Source organism: Quercus lobata, chromosome 3 (genome assembly GCF_001633185.2).
Source record: "Quercus lobata isolate SW786 chromosome 3, ValleyOak3.0 Primary Assembly, whole genome shotgun sequence".
Taxonomy (NCBI): domain Eukaryota; kingdom Viridiplantae; phylum Streptophyta; class Magnoliopsida; order Fagales; family Fagaceae; genus Quercus; species Quercus lobata.
In genome coordinates this window covers 4,328,546-4,346,533 of record NC_044906.1, presented here as the reverse complement: position 1 = coordinate 4,346,533, position 17,988 = coordinate 4,328,546, and the positions used below count along the sequence as shown (strand labels likewise).

General features: G+C 33.4%; 3 protein-coding genes across 4 annotated transcripts; 1 reads left to right on the top strand and 2 right to left on the bottom strand.

Annotated features, from left to right (window-relative positions):
- Positions 1 to 229: 229 nt before the first annotated feature.
- Positions 230 to 5,005, bottom strand: LOC115982485. Of its 2 annotated transcripts, none has more exons than XM_031105093.1 (8): positions 4,635 to 5,005; positions 3,079 to 3,158; positions 2,699 to 2,759; positions 2,168 to 2,225; positions 2,005 to 2,062; positions 1,557 to 1,629; positions 1,164 to 1,283; positions 230 to 542 (listed from the first exon to the last, which is right to left on the bottom strand). In XM_031105093.1, exons 1-7 carry the CDS (start codon positions 4,944 to 4,946, stop codon positions 1,191 to 1,193), a joined length of 735 nt encoding a protein of 244 aa, XP_030960953.1. In that variant the 5' UTR covers positions 4,947 to 5,005; the 3' UTR covers positions 230 to 542; positions 1,164 to 1,190. The 2 variants fall into 2 exon arrangements, with proteins under 2 accessions (XP_030960953.1, XP_030960954.1); XM_031105094.1 differs by having other exon boundaries at positions 230 to 517.
- A 1,327-nt stretch (positions 5,006 to 6,332) lies between these two features.
- LOC115981705 (UPF0603 protein At1g54780, chloroplastic) lies at positions 6,333 to 9,720 on the top strand. Its single transcript, XM_031104027.1, has 3 exons — positions 6,333 to 6,885; positions 7,317 to 7,509; positions 9,298 to 9,720. The coding sequence occupies exons 1-3, from the start codon at positions 6,442 to 6,444 to the stop codon at positions 9,543 to 9,545; spliced, it is 885 nt and encodes a 294-aa protein (XP_030959887.1). The 5' UTR covers positions 6,333 to 6,441; the 3' UTR covers positions 9,546 to 9,720.
- A 4,478-nt stretch (positions 9,721 to 14,198) lies between these two features.
- LOC115982821 (GDSL esterase/lipase At1g54790-like) lies at positions 14,199 to 17,720 on the bottom strand. Its single transcript, XM_031105539.1, has 5 exons — positions 17,407 to 17,720; positions 17,055 to 17,258; positions 16,756 to 16,922; positions 16,409 to 16,679; positions 14,199 to 14,462 (listed from the first exon to the last, which is right to left on the bottom strand). Exons 1-5 carry the CDS (start codon positions 17,639 to 17,641, stop codon positions 14,212 to 14,214), a joined length of 1,128 nt encoding a protein of 375 aa, XP_030961399.1. The 5' UTR covers positions 17,642 to 17,720; the 3' UTR covers positions 14,199 to 14,211.
- Positions 17,721 to 17,988: the final 268 nt, after the last annotated feature.

The following is a 17,988-nucleotide window of genomic DNA, read 5'->3' as shown; positions in this document are numbered from 1 at the left end:
CAGCAGCAGGTGGTACTGACCTACACTGGTGGTACTGGTACATGACATTATCTGTAATTTTAAATATCTATAAATGAAAAAGGAAATTAGAATGCTGGCATTTTTAACTTTGTTAATCATCTTAAAGCACTTTAATGGGCGGGCTTTTGTTAAACTAAGTCACATCTCTTCTGCATTCATTAATATAACAAAGGCAAGTCACAGTTCCAGTTAAAACATGCACAATGAATTGAAGGAATTATACAATCAAAATTTCAGATAAACTTTGAAGAGAAATTACCTTATACAATCTCAAAAATGGTAAAAGTTCCCTCAAATCAGCATTTTCAATAAACTCTATATGCTATATGCTTAAGTTGCATAAAAGTTGTCCTAGGAAGAAAAAATGCTAGACAATTAACCATTAACTAGCTCAGCAGTCCCAGAATCATCTGAACAATGAAAGAGGCAGGAGAAATTGATTCAATGAATGGCACATCAAATCCAAGAAAAATTTTGTGTCCCATCTGAATTGTAGTTGCATAGGATGAACAATGAGAACACTGTGAAGGCAAGACAAGTAAGAATGAGCAAAAAAAGAAAAGTGTTGATGCATTTTGATATTAATTATAAATAAATTGTTAAATTCTTATCAAGTTATGTCACATTGTGGCTTTGTCACATAAAATGAGCCCTAATACTTTTTTTTTTTCCCTCTGTTTCATTCTCAACACCACGGTCCCCAAGGCCCAAGTTTAACCAATAACTTAGCTCTCAAAATACCAACAGCTGAAAATAAAAGGCTAGATCTTGAGTCTAAGACTTTAGCCTTATGCTGAAAAGTTGGCCCATGATCATTTAAGTATCTCACTTTAGTTCACTGACCTGAAATATTTTGCCGCAAGCACCAATTGCTTGAGGTTATGACCATTCCCAGTCAGAAAGATGAAAGGTAATATGATTGCATAAACATAAAAAGAACATGAATTTTTGTTTTGAATTTTCATTTTTCACCAGACATGAAATATGGCAATGATGTCTAGGTAATTAATTGAAGCTAAGCCTTCTCTTTTTCTTTGCAATTCATTTGGCAATTATGGACAAATTATAAACTGCATACAATTCATTTTCTTTTATTCAACAAATTTAACAGGATATTTTAGGAGAGTTATAGCTATAGATACCTGCAATTTGAATTTTTGGCAGTTTGACTACAGAACTGTTAGTGATATAGCAGCAGAACGAAGCATCACACCATCATCCTCCCATTTAGAACGTGGGGCAGTTGCTCCAGCAATAATTGCCTACGTATGAAAGGGAGAAATTGATTTACTTGATGAAATCATTAGACATCAAAATGAAAACAAAAATCACCGGCATCATGGTTTTCTTGTGCAAATCAAAATCCTAATTTTTTATCAGAAGGTTCTTGGGCCTTTCAGTAGAATTCTATTGAGTTGATCAACTAATGGGCTATAGGCACTTACAATATCCATTACAGGCACAAAAGCCTGGTATGTACTGGCTATATTTTTTACAAACAAGCATTCTATCACTGAAAAGAAATAGTTACAAACCTTTCCACTGTTAACAGCAGCCATTAATGCTACATGCTGTTCATCTCTACCAAATTCATAGAAGTAATAAGTCCTGAAACAAGTATTTGAACGCCAAACATTAGGAAATAAAAGTTCCAAATATTACATGCAAAGGCTTACAAGAAATAGTGACTATATTTTAACATCCTGACCACTCTAAAATTCATGGAGACACTGATAGAAAATGGATAGTTGAGTCTTATCGTAACCCAATTAAAAATCTGAGCAAATTAGATCCTCTTATTGCTCACAACTGTAGGTGTGGAAAGGTGATAGAACTCGTCCTACATCAAGAATTTATTCTTCCACCATTATATAATAATAATAAAAAAGTTTAATTCTCCTCTTAAGGCCCAACTTCTACTCTGATAGTATTAGATACCAATATTTTCTAACAGCCTGTCATCAACTCAGAAAATAAACTCACCTGAAACCTTCCTCTTCCTTTATTTTTATAGTTCTTGCAGAGTACAAAGTTGAACCACCTGCCACGCAGCATGACTAGCATTCAGAACCAAAACCAGAAAGAGCAGAGGAAGATATGTTGACTGCAGGTAGTGGACAGGTAAAAAAATTCAGAGCATTATTACCTGGAACAAAAATTTTTGCTGCCTCCTTCAAAGAACCTAAATCAGTAACATCCTTGGCCTGTTCAAGTTAGGAAAGATAAGGTAAGCTTCACATGGAGTTTACTATGGGAAGTCATAGATCGAACGAAGAAGAATCTTATAATTTGAAAGCCTGATAGACCATAAATGATGGTCTCAATTCCAAGTCATTAAGATATAATTGCCAAATTCTGGAGTTGCAGACATAACGTGTAACTAGGGAAGCCAAAATGGAATTCAAATTATACTTGTCACTAATGGTGAGTACATTCCTTTTGTTTCAACACAAAATATATATAACTGAAAAAAGCCACCTCAAACTTTTTATGGATCCATCAAGCACTAATTCGTCCATTCCTATTTAAGACTGGTTGTAGGTGGGCTATATCAATTACAAGGAAAATAAACAATACAAGAAGTCATACCACATGAGCTATGATAGCAATAGAGTTCTATAAGTAAACGTATGTCATATATGGAGAACTGAAATTTCATAATTGTTACAACACATACCTCTAAGAAGGTGATCTTCAGTTGATTGGATGGGCGAATGACAACACTCAAAACTTCAGATCTGTGTCAACCAATGACACAAATAAAAATCAAATATCAATGTAGAATACATTTCTAGTACTTCTGGTCATGTTTGAATCTCATTCTTTCCCTCTTTTATATTTTCATTGTTCTATCTCCTACCTTCATGCTTATATTTTGAGTAATACTACCCAACTTTCACAAAAATTAACTTTTACTATTCTACTAGAGGAAAGTCAAGCATGTCCAAATAAACAGTACATAAGATATAGACGTAAAAATTCTGATGCATCTTATCCAAATTAAAAAGTAGAAAAATAAACAAAACCATCAAAAGGGAACTTAAACAAATTATGTACCCATCTGGAGATGAAAATCTTGCTGCAAATGTCTTTGGCTTTGCTTTATCTCCGTATAGAGACAATCCAGCATTGTAATCCTAAACATTGAGCTTCAAATTCAGTTGATTGGAAATTTTTATATCTTGCAAAACAAATAACTAGAGCATAGCATACTCTCAAAACTCAAACAAAATATCAACTTTAATAAAAATAAAATAAAATAACTTTTGAAACTTCAATCTCCAAAGCCTTGTACAGAAAGAAAGATCATTTGATGGTGCTTACAGATAGCAATTGTATATGAAGAACATCCAAAGCATTAAGAGTAACAAAAGATAAACATCAAAACTTATTTCAGACAAGCCAAAATTGAATGAGAGTCTTGTAACATTGAGGTAGAAATGAAAGAGTTTTTCATTTAGCAACCAATGAATACAAACCAATACAGCTGCCTATGGTGTTGATTTCCTAATCAAGATCCACCTCAATTTTATTTACAATTCATACGACCGTTATATCATGCAAGTCATACAATCAAATGGACAAGAATGAAATTTTTCACAATCTAAAATTCATATTATTTTGGGTTAATTGTACTTTTCCCTCCTTAACTATGGTCCAATTGCAATGTCCCCCCCTATACTTCAAAACTGAGCAATATCCCCTTTAACTATTAGTAAAAGAACTTTACCCCATGCAATTAGAATTTCCATCAAATTTAATGGAAATGTCAAAATTCTTCAAAAACACGTCTAACAAAAACTTGAGTTTTCCGTTAATTTTAATGTTTAATGGAAATTCTAACAATCTATTGTAATTAAAGGTGGGGCATTGCTAAGTTTTGAAGAGTAATGAACCCAAACTGAGGGCAAAAAGTCCAGCCCAACCCAACCAAGGACATGTGTGAAGATGCCAAACTAATGCACGGATAAGATCAAGAACAAAGACCAAGACAATCCCAAGAATAGTTTGCTAGTTCGCTACAAGTTGTTGTACAATTAGTAAGTTGGTTAAAGAGACAACCTTTGACTTTTCATTATACTTGTTTTGTAAAATCCTTAGTATAAATACCAGGAGTCGCGTAACAATTCTCATTAGCTAACATTGATGCAAATTCCTCTACTTTTTCTATTGGCTCTCTTCTTAATCCCTTTTCTTCTTCTTTAGGAGGGTCACTACCTCGAACATAGTCAATTCCTTACTTTCCAATATACTTTCTCATTATAATCACTCATTTCCCTTTCCAAACTTTTAGACCACAAAAAAGGCTCATTACATGAAGTTTAGGAAGACTTAGCAATTTTAACATACTTAAGGAGAAAAGTGCAATTTTCCCTTTAAAAGAAGAAAAATTTACCAATTTTCTCTTTTGAGTGCTAGACAAATTCAGGTAAAAATCATGAATTTAAAGAAGCACTGAACCTAGCCCTTGGGTTTAACTTCATAATATTTCACAAGGGTTTTCTCAGCCTATTATCACCATTAAAGATTTTAAATTTCCTTAAGCTGCAACTATTTTGAATGCAAGAACACAAAAAGAAAGACAAATAAGAAGAAAGTGCTGTATTGTATACCTCAGGCTCCGTGATGTCCTCAAATTGTGGAGGGACCCGAATGGCAAAACCACTACCATAGAACTGGAACCAAGACTTGGTGTTTGCAATACCTGAAAGAGCCGGCTTCGGAGGCTGTGAAGGTTCAGCTGAAGAATGGGCAATTGGGTATGATTGGGTTAAGGATATGATGCAAAGTGAAGCTGTTTTGAGGAGAAAGAGTCTCTTAGAAGAGGTGTTTGTGGTGGGAATGGTGGGTTTGGGAGTGGGGAGAGTGATGGGTTTATGGGGAAGGTTTGGTGGGTGTGGAGATAGGGAGAGGAGAATGGCCATGAGAGAATGAGGATGGTTTTCATGGCTGGTTAAAATTGGAGGGAGAGAGAGGGGGATAATGTGGGACTCACATAGGGGTAGTAGTACTTATTAGTTTTTGTATGTTTCAGGGAGGGTACTTTGGAAATTTGACAAAATTATGGGTGGTTTTGGTCATTTCAATACCACACATGGTCATGTTTTTTTTTTTTTTTTAAATAATTTTTTTCAAAAACTCTTTTATTTATTTATTTTTTAATAACTAAGGACTTGTTTGGATACTGCTTATTTTACTAAAACTGAAAATTTATTGCTGAAAATATTATAGATAAAAGTAAAAGTTAGTTGAAATAGTACAGCGGGGCCCATGAATAATATCAAAAAGTGCAGTAGGCCCCATGAATAGTAGCAAAAATAAACTGAATAGTAAAATAATTTTAATTTTTCATTGGTATCCAAATACACACTAAGTTGAGAGATGATAAATTTGAAACTTGAATTTCTCTTTTATATAAACTTAAGAAAGAAAGTGTCAATTGAGGTACATAGCTTATGAAAAATTTACAAGAACTTGAGTGCAGAGAATGTAGACGCTATTGATTTGAGATGATGTGTTGCGATTATACAATAAAAATGATGTTAACAATAAAACCATATTGAAATAATGTTATACAAAAGAATTTATCAAAAAATATCATAGGAATTCTCCTGCAGCTCAGTGTAAAGATTAGATTATCATTTATCACTTTCTTTTTTTCTAGGTTGGAAAATTATACAAAGTCTCTTATAGGTTTTATCACAAATATAATTGAATGAAATTGGGTACAAATCCATAAAGAACTTGAAATTTTATATTTACATGTTGGTGACGGTTAATTCTAATATATACATAAAATCAACTGCTTGATTCACTTCTCTATAAATAAAGCAAATAATTCTAAGTCTATTTTACTCATAAAATTATAAATATAATTAACTACTTAATTCTAGTTTTTTTTTTTTTTAATTTCTTATAAAATAGGTATAAAAAATTATCTAATATAGTTTATTAATATTTGTCTTACCATCCGTTAACATGACTCTTGGACAATTACAAGATACCACCTCAAATTATTTGTTGTTTGATGTCCACGAATCTCATAAATCAATTGATTGACAGTTCCTGGAATTCCAAAAACGTCTAGGTCCAAATTCCTCCGTGCCATTGTAACACTAACAGTAGATCAAAAATAAAATTTAAAAAAAATTTGTTGTTTGCCACTTGAACCAATACCAGGAAAATAGATAACTCACATGGACCAAAATGACCTTTTATTTTGGCTTCCATGGCTAATAGACGTTATCCTCTTTCAAATTCACCCAGCCAATCCAACACAAATAAATCCAAACCACCCAAAATTCCAAACCAGAAAAAGAAAGATATAGCAAAACCACTATCTTCCTCTCTCTCTCTCTCTCTCTCTCTCTCTCCTTTCCCTTCATGCTTCAACATTTGTGAACCTCCTTGCTTTCTCCCATGGAAACCATTCTCTCCCCTCATTCTCTATCCCCTCTCTTCAACCCCAAACCTTCATCTCCAAAGACCCTACTGTCCTCTCTCCAACCCAAATCACACTCTCTTTCTCTCACCAAACCTATTACCTCAAGCCTCAAAAAACACCAACTTCAATCACTAAAGCCATCTTTACCAATACCCACAAGCTGGTTTTCTTATGCCCAACAAGGACTAGCAGCTCTAGCTCTCACTCTAGCACTCAACTTTAGTCCACTCTTGCCTAGTGGCAATGCACTAGCTTCTGAGTTTGATGTACTTAATGAGGGGCCACCTAAAGAAACTTACGTAATTGATGATGCAGGTGTGCTTAGTCGAGTGACAAGGTCGGACTTGAAAAGGTTGTTGTCTGATTTAGAGTCAAGGAAGAACTTCCATATTAACTTCATCACTGTTAGAAAGCTCACCGTAAGTTCTTTCCATAACTAAAATCCTTTGATTCTACGTATTTACTTGTTTAGTGTAGTGTGAATTTGACTCTTTCTGTAACACCATTTTGATGATAAAAACAAATGGAATGATTAGTTACCTAAATTATATTAATTCACCGACTTTTGTTTGGTTTTCAAGAAAATCTTAAACCTTAGATTCAAGCCTGTGTTCCTTTCTTGATAATTGATAACTTCTCTCAACTGTGCAATATAATCCTATTAGGCTCATTCAAGTGCTTGGAGATCTAAGGTTTAGAGCCTTATTTCTTTTTTACATATTAATAAACAATGATAATGGTTAATAATTTGTATTAAGTGTTAAAAATTTACTGCAAAGTTATGATTTTCAAGACCACAAGTGTACTGAGATATTTATTTTGGATTTAAAGTTGTAACATTTGGTTGCAGAGCAAAGCTGATGCTTTTGAGTATGCTGACCAAGTTTTGGAGCGTTGGTATCCCTCAGTTGAAGAGGGGAATGATAAGGGCATAGTTGTGCTTGTTACCAGTCAAAAGGAAGGGGCAGTAACAGGTGGACCTGCATTTGTCCAAGCTGTTGGAGAAACTATTCTTGATGCCACTGTATCAGAAAACCTCCCTGGTAACCTTGAATTTAGTTCTCGTTTTTTAAATTGGCATATGATAATTCCACTCTTTATCTGCAACTTCTTCTGTGAGGACAATGGTTCTAACTATGCGCATTCTGAACAGCATAAAAGTTTGGTTGAAAAAAAAATGTTTTTCATAAACCATGGGGAAAAAATAGAATTCAGATACTACATAAATACTTTATAGGCAAAGAAAATTAGAGGGTTTTACTAATGGAACTATAAATTACAAAATAGTAATCTTCATAGGACTTGGGGAATCCACATTATAATGTTCCACCCAATGTGGCTAGGAGCTACCAGAATAATTGGCATTGAACTTAATCAAAGATTGCATCATATCAGGGTTTCATGGCACAGTATGAGGTGCTCTTTCATAACTTAAATGTTGTTAGAAAATGCTCTTAACACTGGGACAAACTTTATCACTGGAAATTTCTCCCTGCTATGCCAAACAATAATGAAAGCATAGACAACCTCTTTTACCTACAAGGGTACTTGGCCTGCTGCTACTTCTGATTTTGGAGTTTTTTGGGTTATGCGAAGCTTATTTTTACTACTTTGAGGAAGATGGTCTCGTCTTAAAATTTCATCAAAGTGGCACTATATGAAAACATCCAAAATCTTCTGCTTGTGCTGAATGGAATTTCTCTACTAACTATTTCTATTGTCCAAAAGAGTAGTAATGAGCTTATAATGCGAGAGCCAGATTCAGTTTTCTAAGGCCTCTTCAAAATGTGCTAGAATTGGGTGCTTTCTGGATGGAGGCCTCTTCAATTTTCAAAGACATCTTCAAGCCATCCAATTTGAGCTAATTTTCTTAAATTTGTGCTTGTGAAAACTTCCTAGAAATGTTTGTTGGGTCCTCACATTTGATTTGTCCTATCATGGAAGATATGTGCACATTCTATTTTCTGCTTATGCTTAAAGCGAGACCGTTCTGTTTTTGTTTAAGAGCTGGAAGACATCCACTAGTACCTTGAGGATTATTAGCAGGAATGCCTCAATATGGAGACCCAGATTAGAAATAAGATTTTGATAGAGTATACCAACTGCTTGCCACAATAAGCCAAGGAAAATTACACCAGCCTTGAGGAAATTGATAAAGAAAGAGCAGAATCCAGATCCATAAATTTCCTTTTTAAGTTCAGCACCATGGAATTGGGTTTTTCTATGCTCTTTGTTACACCTTAGAGGAGCACTTTCCACCCAAGACATGGCCAAGTAAACTCCCCCATGTTTTAGAAGATGATGCTACAAAATTTCATTTTTGGTCTGCAATCGTTATGCTCTTTTAATAAAGGCTACTCAGTTTCAAACAAAAACACTGCTTACTGACACACAAACACCATATTTAAATGATTGTTTCTCTAAAAATTCTAATACCATTTTTCCCACATTGTAATATGATTAGAGACATTCTGGCCTCCTATTCTAATTCATACATTGGGTAGACATTAAGAAATTGACATAATAGTCACAGCCTGAGAGCTTTAAATTAAAAGAATACCGTACGATTTTGATTTTCAATTTTATTTTGTTCGGATGAAGCTACAATTAGTTTTTATTGTGGATGAATATCTGTCCAAAAGTTCCATGTACTTGCTACTGGTGTCCAGTGCTTCAGATGACATAGTGGAGATATAGGATGCAATCAAAGAATCCATAGAAGTAAACTTTTGGGATCTTCCTTCAATGATGTGCAGCAGTAATTTTTCCCTACTGTTTTCTAGAAGATATTGCAGATTATGGTGATTAAATTATTGAATTTGCAATTGCAGTATTGGCTACAGAAGAAAAGTACAATGAAGCTGTCTATAGCAGTGCCAAAAGGCTAGTAGCTGCCATCGATGGGCTTCCAGATCCCGGTGGACCTACGTTTAAAGACAATAAACGTGAATCCAATTTCAAAACCAAGGAAGAGACTGAAGAGAAGCGGGGACAGTTCTCTCTTGTAGTTGGAGGTTTGTTAGTGATTGCCTTTGTTGTTCCTATGGCACAATACTATGCTTATGTCTCTAGGAAGTAATGCCATTTGTAATTCTAAATTCTTCTATTAAATTACTTCATTTAAGATTCGTAACAACGTATAACATGCTGTTGTACAAATGATCATGTTAAAAGTTTTCATGAGAAAATCAAAAAGTAAGAACAGAGCTTTGTTTATAATTGTAATATATGTGTTCGACAACTTCAGTAATCTACATTCACTTTCTCGATACGGAATGCTTAGACATTGATGCCAATAAATGTGTGAATTTCAAGTTGGACGGCCTTCATACAATTCAAGTATGGAATGACCTATCTGTAATGCCATGAGAAGAAAAACAATGTGAACTACCTGACCCATTATGGCTACATCTCCAAAATCAGGCAGAACCTTTGCTATTTTTAAACATATATCTTTCTACTAGATTTATCAAGATAGCTAGGTAAGTAAAGAAATTGAAGTTAATGTCTGACCAAGCGTACGCACGGGAGGGTGCACTCAATCTCCAATATGCTGTTGAAGATCCCAGAAAGCCAGGGGCAGCTCTGCATATAGGACCACCCTGACTTGGAAAAAATAATAGATATATAAATTAAAAAAAAAATTATGATTTTTTAATCCTTAAAAAAACTTTGTGACCACCCTAAATTTTTTTTTAGGTTCAACATAATTAAACTTTAGACAAAATTTGGCAACAAGCTTGGTTGTGGACTAAGGCTACAACTCTAATCAAATTTTTTTTTTATTAGATGTGAATTTTAACAAATTCACCATTTAATTATATTTTCTTATTTTATCTTCCATACTTGCAAAATTTCAAGAAGAAAAAAAATCAATAGCTATATCGACAATCATATGTTTAAATTTCAAATTTTTGTAATTTAAAATTATACATAAAAAATAAATTTAGGGATTGAATAGTAAATAACGTCCGATTAGAATGATATTTGACACGTGTTTTAAGAACATAGAGAATATGAAATTTATGCCGTTAGATTTTCAAAATATGTAGTAATGTTAATTTGTTTAGTGAGAGTTGTAGCCTTAAACTATGTTGAGGACAAATTTTTCATACCACATGGCTTCATTTCATTGACGATCCACACCACATCAATATTATCATAGATTTTGGGAGAATTTATTTTAAAGCCCAAAAGAGTCCTAATTCACAAAAATGATGCCGAAGCCCATGGTTCAAAACTCATAGCGATATAATCTCATCAAGGCCCATAATTCGAGCTCATGGCATAACATCTCATTTTTGGCTCATGATCCAAGCTCATGAGTCTCATCGGAGGAATTTTGGGAGTCGTGGCTTGGAGGGCCAAGAAGTATGTTTAGTAAAGCTCCAGCGGTTCAAAGTTGATAAAGGAAAGCATGTTACTTAGCATGTCTTCTCCAATTCCCTGAACTCTGACGAGTCAGTGTGCAAAAGGTAACATTTGGGTGAGCCTCTCATATCACATAAGCACTTAAAATGATAAAACTCCTCATGCTTTTTACATAAAAATTAATGTCCATCATATAATATAAGTTTTAAAATATAATCATATCATTCCATATTAATTATTTCATTATTTTCATATAAATCAATTCCAAGCACATGGCTAAATATATATTAACGTCTTGTATCTACCATTAAATGCTCTCTTTTCTCTCCAACATTTGGTTAAAATACAAAAAGATCATATTTGTATCTCTAAAACTTCATCAAATATCAACCAACTAGTCTATTACTTACCAAAATTATATATGGACTAAACATATAATTTTTCCAAGAGAAGAAACTTAGCCGAAAACACCAAAAATGGCTCCAGTGGAAGCTGCAACAGCTTCTGCTTCTGCAGAAGATGAAACAGCTCCAGCGGAAGCTGCAAACAGCTTCTACAGAAGTTGTAACAGCTTCAACAGATCTATAGCAGCTCCAACAGGTTGACATATGTCCTAAAATGATGTCATTTGCCCATAAATGCCCAATCCCAGCAACTGTGGTACCAGAAACAAGAGGATCCCTTAAAGATCATCTCACCATCTTTAGTTAAATCATGAATTTAATGCCAAGTATTTTTTTTTTTTTTCCAAGCAAAGGATGTCATCCACATGACATCATCCAACTGTGTCAGCAACATTTAAGTTTCAAAATTTCTTCTTTTGGTTAAAAAAACAAAAGACCACTTACTTTATCAAAGATTTTCCCTTATTTGCTAATTTTCCTTCAACTAAATTCTAATCTAGTTACATAGTTTGGCTCTATATAAAGAGGACCAAGCTACACACTAAAGACATCATTTATCCCCCCCCCCCCTCTGTCTGAACCCTCTCTCTGATCTTCAATAATTCTGAAACTCCATTCATCTTGCTGCCATATCTCTAAAAGATCTCCATGTCTTTCTTCTTTCCTCTCTCATCTTCCATTTTCTGAAACTCTATTCATTTTGCTACCATATCTCTAAAGATCTCTAAACTCTTCTATACTTCTTCATCTCCCTTACAAAAATATATCTTCCTAGATAGCACTATTACACACTATCCATCTCTTCCATACTTCAATATTTTGAAATTTCACTCATTTTTATTGCCCAAAACACATCTTCATCTCGTTCTTTATTTTCCATACAAAATCTCCCTTCTTAGAAAGCAACATAACCCATAACACGAATAATCTCAGGTATTTACTATATTTAACCTTCATATTATCTATCTCACACTTCCATATATTTTATAAACACATTCCTCACAAAATACCCATACATTCTCATCATATATCTTTAAACTCCATGCCTCACATAGTATACAAGATCCATGTCCAACAAAGTATCTACATACAATTCCTATAAATATTACAAACACCATATCTCACAATATATATATATATATATATATTTCTTTCCATCTCTACACATCTTAAAACGTATCAAAATATTTTTCCAAGAACACATCACAAAAGCCCTTTCTCATGGAAGACATATATTTATAATGCTAAAAGCCCTTCTTATAGAAGGCAATATCACTCATGCTTGACTAAAAACTAAAATAGCATTACATGGAGAAAATCATTTAAGTGCATGATTAAGGGGACAAACTTAACCAATCGATGCACACAGCTGGATATGCTCTCTCTCCCTCCAGTTGCACCCATTTTTCCCTTTTCAAACATGAAGTCACCATGAAAGGATTCACTTCACCATGCTGCTGAAATGTTAAGCCCACTGGTGTTGTACTGCTGGAGCTGCAAAGTCTAAAGGTTGCTGAAATGACTAAGTCCACTAATGTTACGGCTAGAGCCCCAAATTATGAAGATAAGTCATTATATTTTACCTTCAAACTTATATTATTAAGTATATTTTATTCACTATTATTATACCACTCAACTCATGTTATTATACTGTTGGAATGTCATCAACCCATTATTGTTACATGGCTAGGGCCACAAATCACATAAAGAACAAAGTGATGTTATACGGCTGGAGTCAGAAACACACAAGATAAGTCAATCTTTCTCTATTTTCAAGATTACATTATTAAGTGCATGTTAATTCATTATTATTTTACCGCTGGATGCAAGTTATGTTAGTATCATCTCACTAATACTTCATTAATGAACATACATATTAATAAATCGATCTACCATCATCTCACATATATTATTTGGACATGAACCATCCTTGGACACATATCTTTTTTGGACATGAACTACCATTGGACATTTATTATTTGGACATGAACCATTGCTGGACATACCTTATCATGTTGAACATGAACCATGAACCGCAACTAGACATGGACTATCGGACTCATCCCATTATTGTACATTGGACACCTAATTAAACACTTTCTAATACTGGATATCACTTAACAAACATAATAATAACGTATCAACTCACCATTTAATCAAAGCTATCATGCTAAGCATATTATTTATTTATTTCAACTATTATCATGATTCTAAGACTTTGGGTTTTATCTATTTTGTAGGCTTAAAAAATACACCGGTAGCCATTGGTCTATGAGGCCCAATGTCGAGTTCCGGGTTGACCTCCCCAAAACAAATCCAGGCCTAGCAAAGTCACACCTCCAAAAGGCATGTGGCTACGCGCAAAAAAGGCCCCCGACAAGCTACAACTAAGTTTGTAGCCAAACTTTAACCTTAAACTTTGGTCCCCTTAACAATATATTAGGTCCTTAAAAAAAAAAAGTCCAAGAAAAATTTTATTTGACTAAACTTTTAAAGAGATGTAACTTGCAACATTGATAATAAAACTATTATGTAATGATTTCAAAAATAAAAAAATTCGTAGAAAGAAATTTTAGGACTTTACGTGTTTTGACGCGCGTGTGTGTGTTTTTTCAATATGAGGAAGTATCTTTTAAGTCAGGAAGACTTAAAAGGAAAGCAATGGCATGTATGTGAAAGGTTCCTTTGTTTGCATTGTTCTGCCTGAAATGGATTTTGACTGACCCCAATGTTTGAGGTTGAAATAAGTTCAGTTTTAAAAACTACAGTCAACATTGAAATATAAAAACCATGCATTGAGTTCTAAGCTATAAATTTTAGGTGAGAGTTATGCATCGCTATGTCATTTGATGAAGTGTACTCGGTGTTTACAAAAAATACCACTTCTGAGAAGTGGATTATTGCTGACAGAAGTTAATGGATCAGGGAAGAAAAGAATAAGTTGAGTATAATAAAAAGAATATTTGATGTTTAGAACATGAGATTCTGAAAGAAAGGCGGATCAGAGTATTTTCCAGTTAGTATTTCTGATGAGACATGATCATTTGCAGCCTGAGTGTAATGAATTCCATCCCAACTGATATACTTAGAGCTATCAGAGCACCCTTTGACCGTGACTGAGGTCCCGTTCAAGATCTTAGTTTGCCCACAGGAAATGCGACTGTCATAGTTCAATGGTGGACCTCCATACCCACAGCAGGCCCTAATAGGGTGTTCAAATCCTGCAAATCAATATCACCAAAATTTCAAGAATGTATCATGATTATAACATAAAGAAATTTAGTCTCTGAGACTTGATACCTATGCACCTCAATAATTTCATTACATTTAGAATTATTTGCTATGAACCACACAAATATGAGTACGAGTATGACATAAAAATGCCAATTTTTGAAAAATTAGGACACAAGTATGGTGGAAATACGTATATTCATTAATTATTAAATATATTTTTGTTTTAATTTTTAAATATTGCTAAGCATTTATTTTTCTCTAATGATGTTAAACATATATCAATTTAAGAGCAATAAAAAATAGTGAAGTAAATTCATGATTGATATATGATGTTTAGAAATTAGAATACAAACCAAAAATAAGATCTAAAAGAGTAAATAAAAGATAATTAGATAAGTGTTCAAGATTAAAAAAAAAAAAAAAAAAAGTAAAAGATAAGTGTTCCTCCCATGTCCCACAATTTTTTAAAAAAAAAAAAAAAAAAAAGGACACGACTAGACCAGAGGTGAAAAAGTGTCCCTAGCATGTCTCATATCCAATACGAGTACGACACCCTGAATAAAATATCTGTGCTTTCTATATTATTTTAAATGATTCTCAATATGGGGGCAGTCTAGGTACAACTATAATATTCTTCTCAAAAAAAAAGAAAAAAGAAAAGGTACACCTATAATATTTCATCTTATTATTTTATAAGAAACGAAGATTGGAAAGTGGTGTATTGCCCATGAAACAAAACAAGACTGATGAATAATAATATTATGGGTCCTTGGAAGGGAAGTGGATTTATGTCATTTTTTAATCATTTTCCACGGAATTATATCTATATAATAATAATAATATATAAAATTTGTTAAGCTTCTAATTGCACTACCTAATCCGTCATGTCATTAGTCATATAATCATTCTTTTTCTTATTTATTTTTTACTTCTAATTTTTTTAACAATATTAAATATATAAATAGATTGATTTTATACATTCATCCTAAACAGTTTTAACTTTACATATAACTTTGCATTTTACATATTCATCTAATTTAATTTAGATGTTTATAACTAAAGCATAAAATCACTAAAGAATCAAAAAATAAAAACATTGTCTATACATATAGTATATGAAACTTAATCTCCTCTATATTCTATAATTAGTATAAGTAGATGAAAATTTTAATATAAAAATAAATTAAATATGTATGTAATTTTTTATTTATAGAGAACACAAACTTTCATTGATTAAAAAAGGAAAGCAATATGACATTGTTTATTTCAGTTATTAAAAAAAAAAAAATTCTTGCTCTTGGTAGGTTTGGTCAAGAGTTATATATATAAAAAAAAAAAAAAGGGCATTTCTTAATTAATAATTTAATATATCTAAAATGAAATTTCTTATAAAAAAATACTTTAATTACAGAGGACTAATTTTAATATATAATTTTACAAATATTTTAGAAAATATACTATCATATTTTATTACAAAATAATTACATTCTCAAGCAGGGTTGCCAGATTGGATAAAAACATGAGGTTTCAATTTAGTCCAACGTACAAAGGGGTAAAAGGAAACATTTAAAGAGTTTAGGGGGGTAAACTGATAAATGATAACCGCCCTAACTAAACAGGTAGGTATTTTATCATGTACCATTATGATAAATTAGCTGAATTATTTATATTTTAACAATGCCACTTGAATGAAAGATTATGATTTACAGAAATTATGAGAATGTTATGTCCTTCTATTTCTAAACTTAAAATAAGTGTAAGAATACTAATGGCCCGTTTGGATGGAGGGGAGAAGGAGGGGGAGTGGAGAGGAGTAGAATAGATTTGACTGAAAATAGACTAATTTGGGCCAAATGTTCTCTACTCTACTCTACTTTCCCTCCTTCCTCTCAATCCAAATGGATCATAAAGTATCCAGAATAGAAATACTAACCATATTGGGAGTAATTTGCGATGAGGTTGTATTTAATAGTGAAGATGTCCACATATGCGAAATTTGCATCTGAATATTTGCCCTCTAATTTTTTAGAAAGAGCAAGAAGCTGCTTATTGAAGGCTTTAGCACCTTGATTATGTTGACTGACACATCCAAACTCATCAAGCTTTGATTTGTCAGTTCCAAATATGGCAACATTTTGAGGCAAGCATCCGAGAGGACCCGTGTTGTGTATCCAAAAATTTCTAGCACCTTGCTCGTATAATTTCTGAAAAAAACCAATCCAATTCATCAAGTATAGGGTGAGAATTCAATGCTCCACTGATAATTGTCAATAAGCTTACCTGTATTCCTGTCTCAAACTCAGCCAAAATTTCTGGAATTGAAGCAATTATTTCGTCCAATGATTTGGAAAAAAATGCACTGGCAATATCATTCTGGCCTATATCAAACGTGTAAAGCCCCTTCTCAAAATAATCTTTTTTTGGGAGGTGCTTGCCAAGTTTCTTACCTGCACAAAGTTTGAAAGAAAAAGGCTCATTAATCTGAAAATATTCGTTATGTTTCTTTCCTAGAAACAATATGTTTTGCCAATGCAAGTTTCAAAATTGGAAGCCTAGACATTGATGAACCATGCAAATACCTTTTGGTAGCAATTCCAATTCAAGAACCCGAGCTTTAAGTCTTTGAAACTGAGCCACCTGAATGCCTAATGAGAATGGGCTGGCAGATCCTGTTATTGGACGTATAGCTGATGCTGCAGCTGCAAAATTGCACCCTTTTCGGAAATTTGGTGTGCCAATGGAATCCAAATAGGCATTTAGAAATGGCAGGTCCATTGATCTTACTGCAATATAATAACCAAAAAAATTAAGAAAAAAAGCTAAGGAATTTAAAAATCACTCAGTGATCAATGAGACAATAAACTTGAGAACAGAGGAAAACAGAGTTGGGAAAACTATATTAGAACACAGCTATCATGGAATAAAAATTACCGAGAAAATCAATGATGAGACGACCATCACAGTATCTCCCAGATGGCTTTTTGAAGTAACTCTGTCCATTAGGAGGGAGAAGGGTCTCAATCCCGGTGGCGACAAGCTCTCCAGTGTCAGAATTTGAGTCACCAAAATTGAAAATAGCAGGGAAGTTGGAGTCAAAAGATATGGCAAGAGGTAAGAAAATGGAGACTAGGGTGAGAATATGGAGAATGCAGGTCTTGCTAGCCATGGCTTGATGCAAACTGTCTTAAGGCTAGGATAGGTTTTAGAAAGAGATAGTTGATAGCTCTAGGGGGTGTTGAAGGGAATGAAAGAATATCAATTCTTTGAGAATGCTTTCATTGAAATAAAGCTCTCAAGACTTGTTCCAAAAGCTACTGTACTTTACAATAGTGAGGCTATTTATAGATGCATAGGCTTAGTTTAGTCTCTAAGAGTTCTAATTAAATCAGCGAATAAGCTGTACGTCATTTACAACAACATCTCTAACTAAATATTGGCTCATATCTTATTCAATGCAGCTTGCTATAAAAAGACTAATTGTTACAATTACAACGAATAAGTAGGTTTCAATTA

Coding starts and splice junctions, on each gene's coding strand:
- LOC115982485 (XM_031105093.1), bottom strand. CDS start 4,946: ATGGCCATTCTCCTCTCCCTATCTCCACACCCACCAAACCTTCCCCAT. Junction 2,760..3,078: donor AGATTTTCATCTCCAGATGG/GTACATAATTTG, acceptor TGGTTGACACAG/ATCTGAAGTTTTGAGTGTTG. Junction 1,630..2,004: donor AAGGAAGAGGAAGGTTTCAG/GTGAGTTTATTT, acceptor TACTTGTTTCAG/GACTTATTACTTCTATGAAT.
- LOC115981705 (XM_031104027.1), top strand. CDS start 6,442: ATGGAAACCATTCTCTCCCCTCATTCTCTATCCCCTCTCTTCAACCCC. Junction 6,886..7,316: donor TCACTGTTAGAAAGCTCACC/GTAAGTTCTTTC, acceptor ATTTGGTTGCAG/AGCAAAGCTGATGCTTTTGA. Junction 7,510..9,297: donor TGTATCAGAAAACCTCCCTG/GTAACCTTGAAT, acceptor TTGCAATTGCAG/TATTGGCTACAGAAGAAAAG.
- LOC115982821 (XM_031105539.1), bottom strand. CDS start 17,641: ATGGCTAGCAAGACCTGCATTCTCCATATTCTCACCCTAGTCTCCATT. Junction 17,259..17,406: donor TCTCATCATTGATTTTCTCG/GTAATTTTTATT, acceptor ATTATATTGCAG/TAAGATCAATGGACCTGCCA. Junction 16,680..16,755: donor AGTTTGAGACAGGAATACAG/GTAAGCTTATTG, acceptor GGTTTTTTTCAG/AAATTATACGAGCAAGGTGC.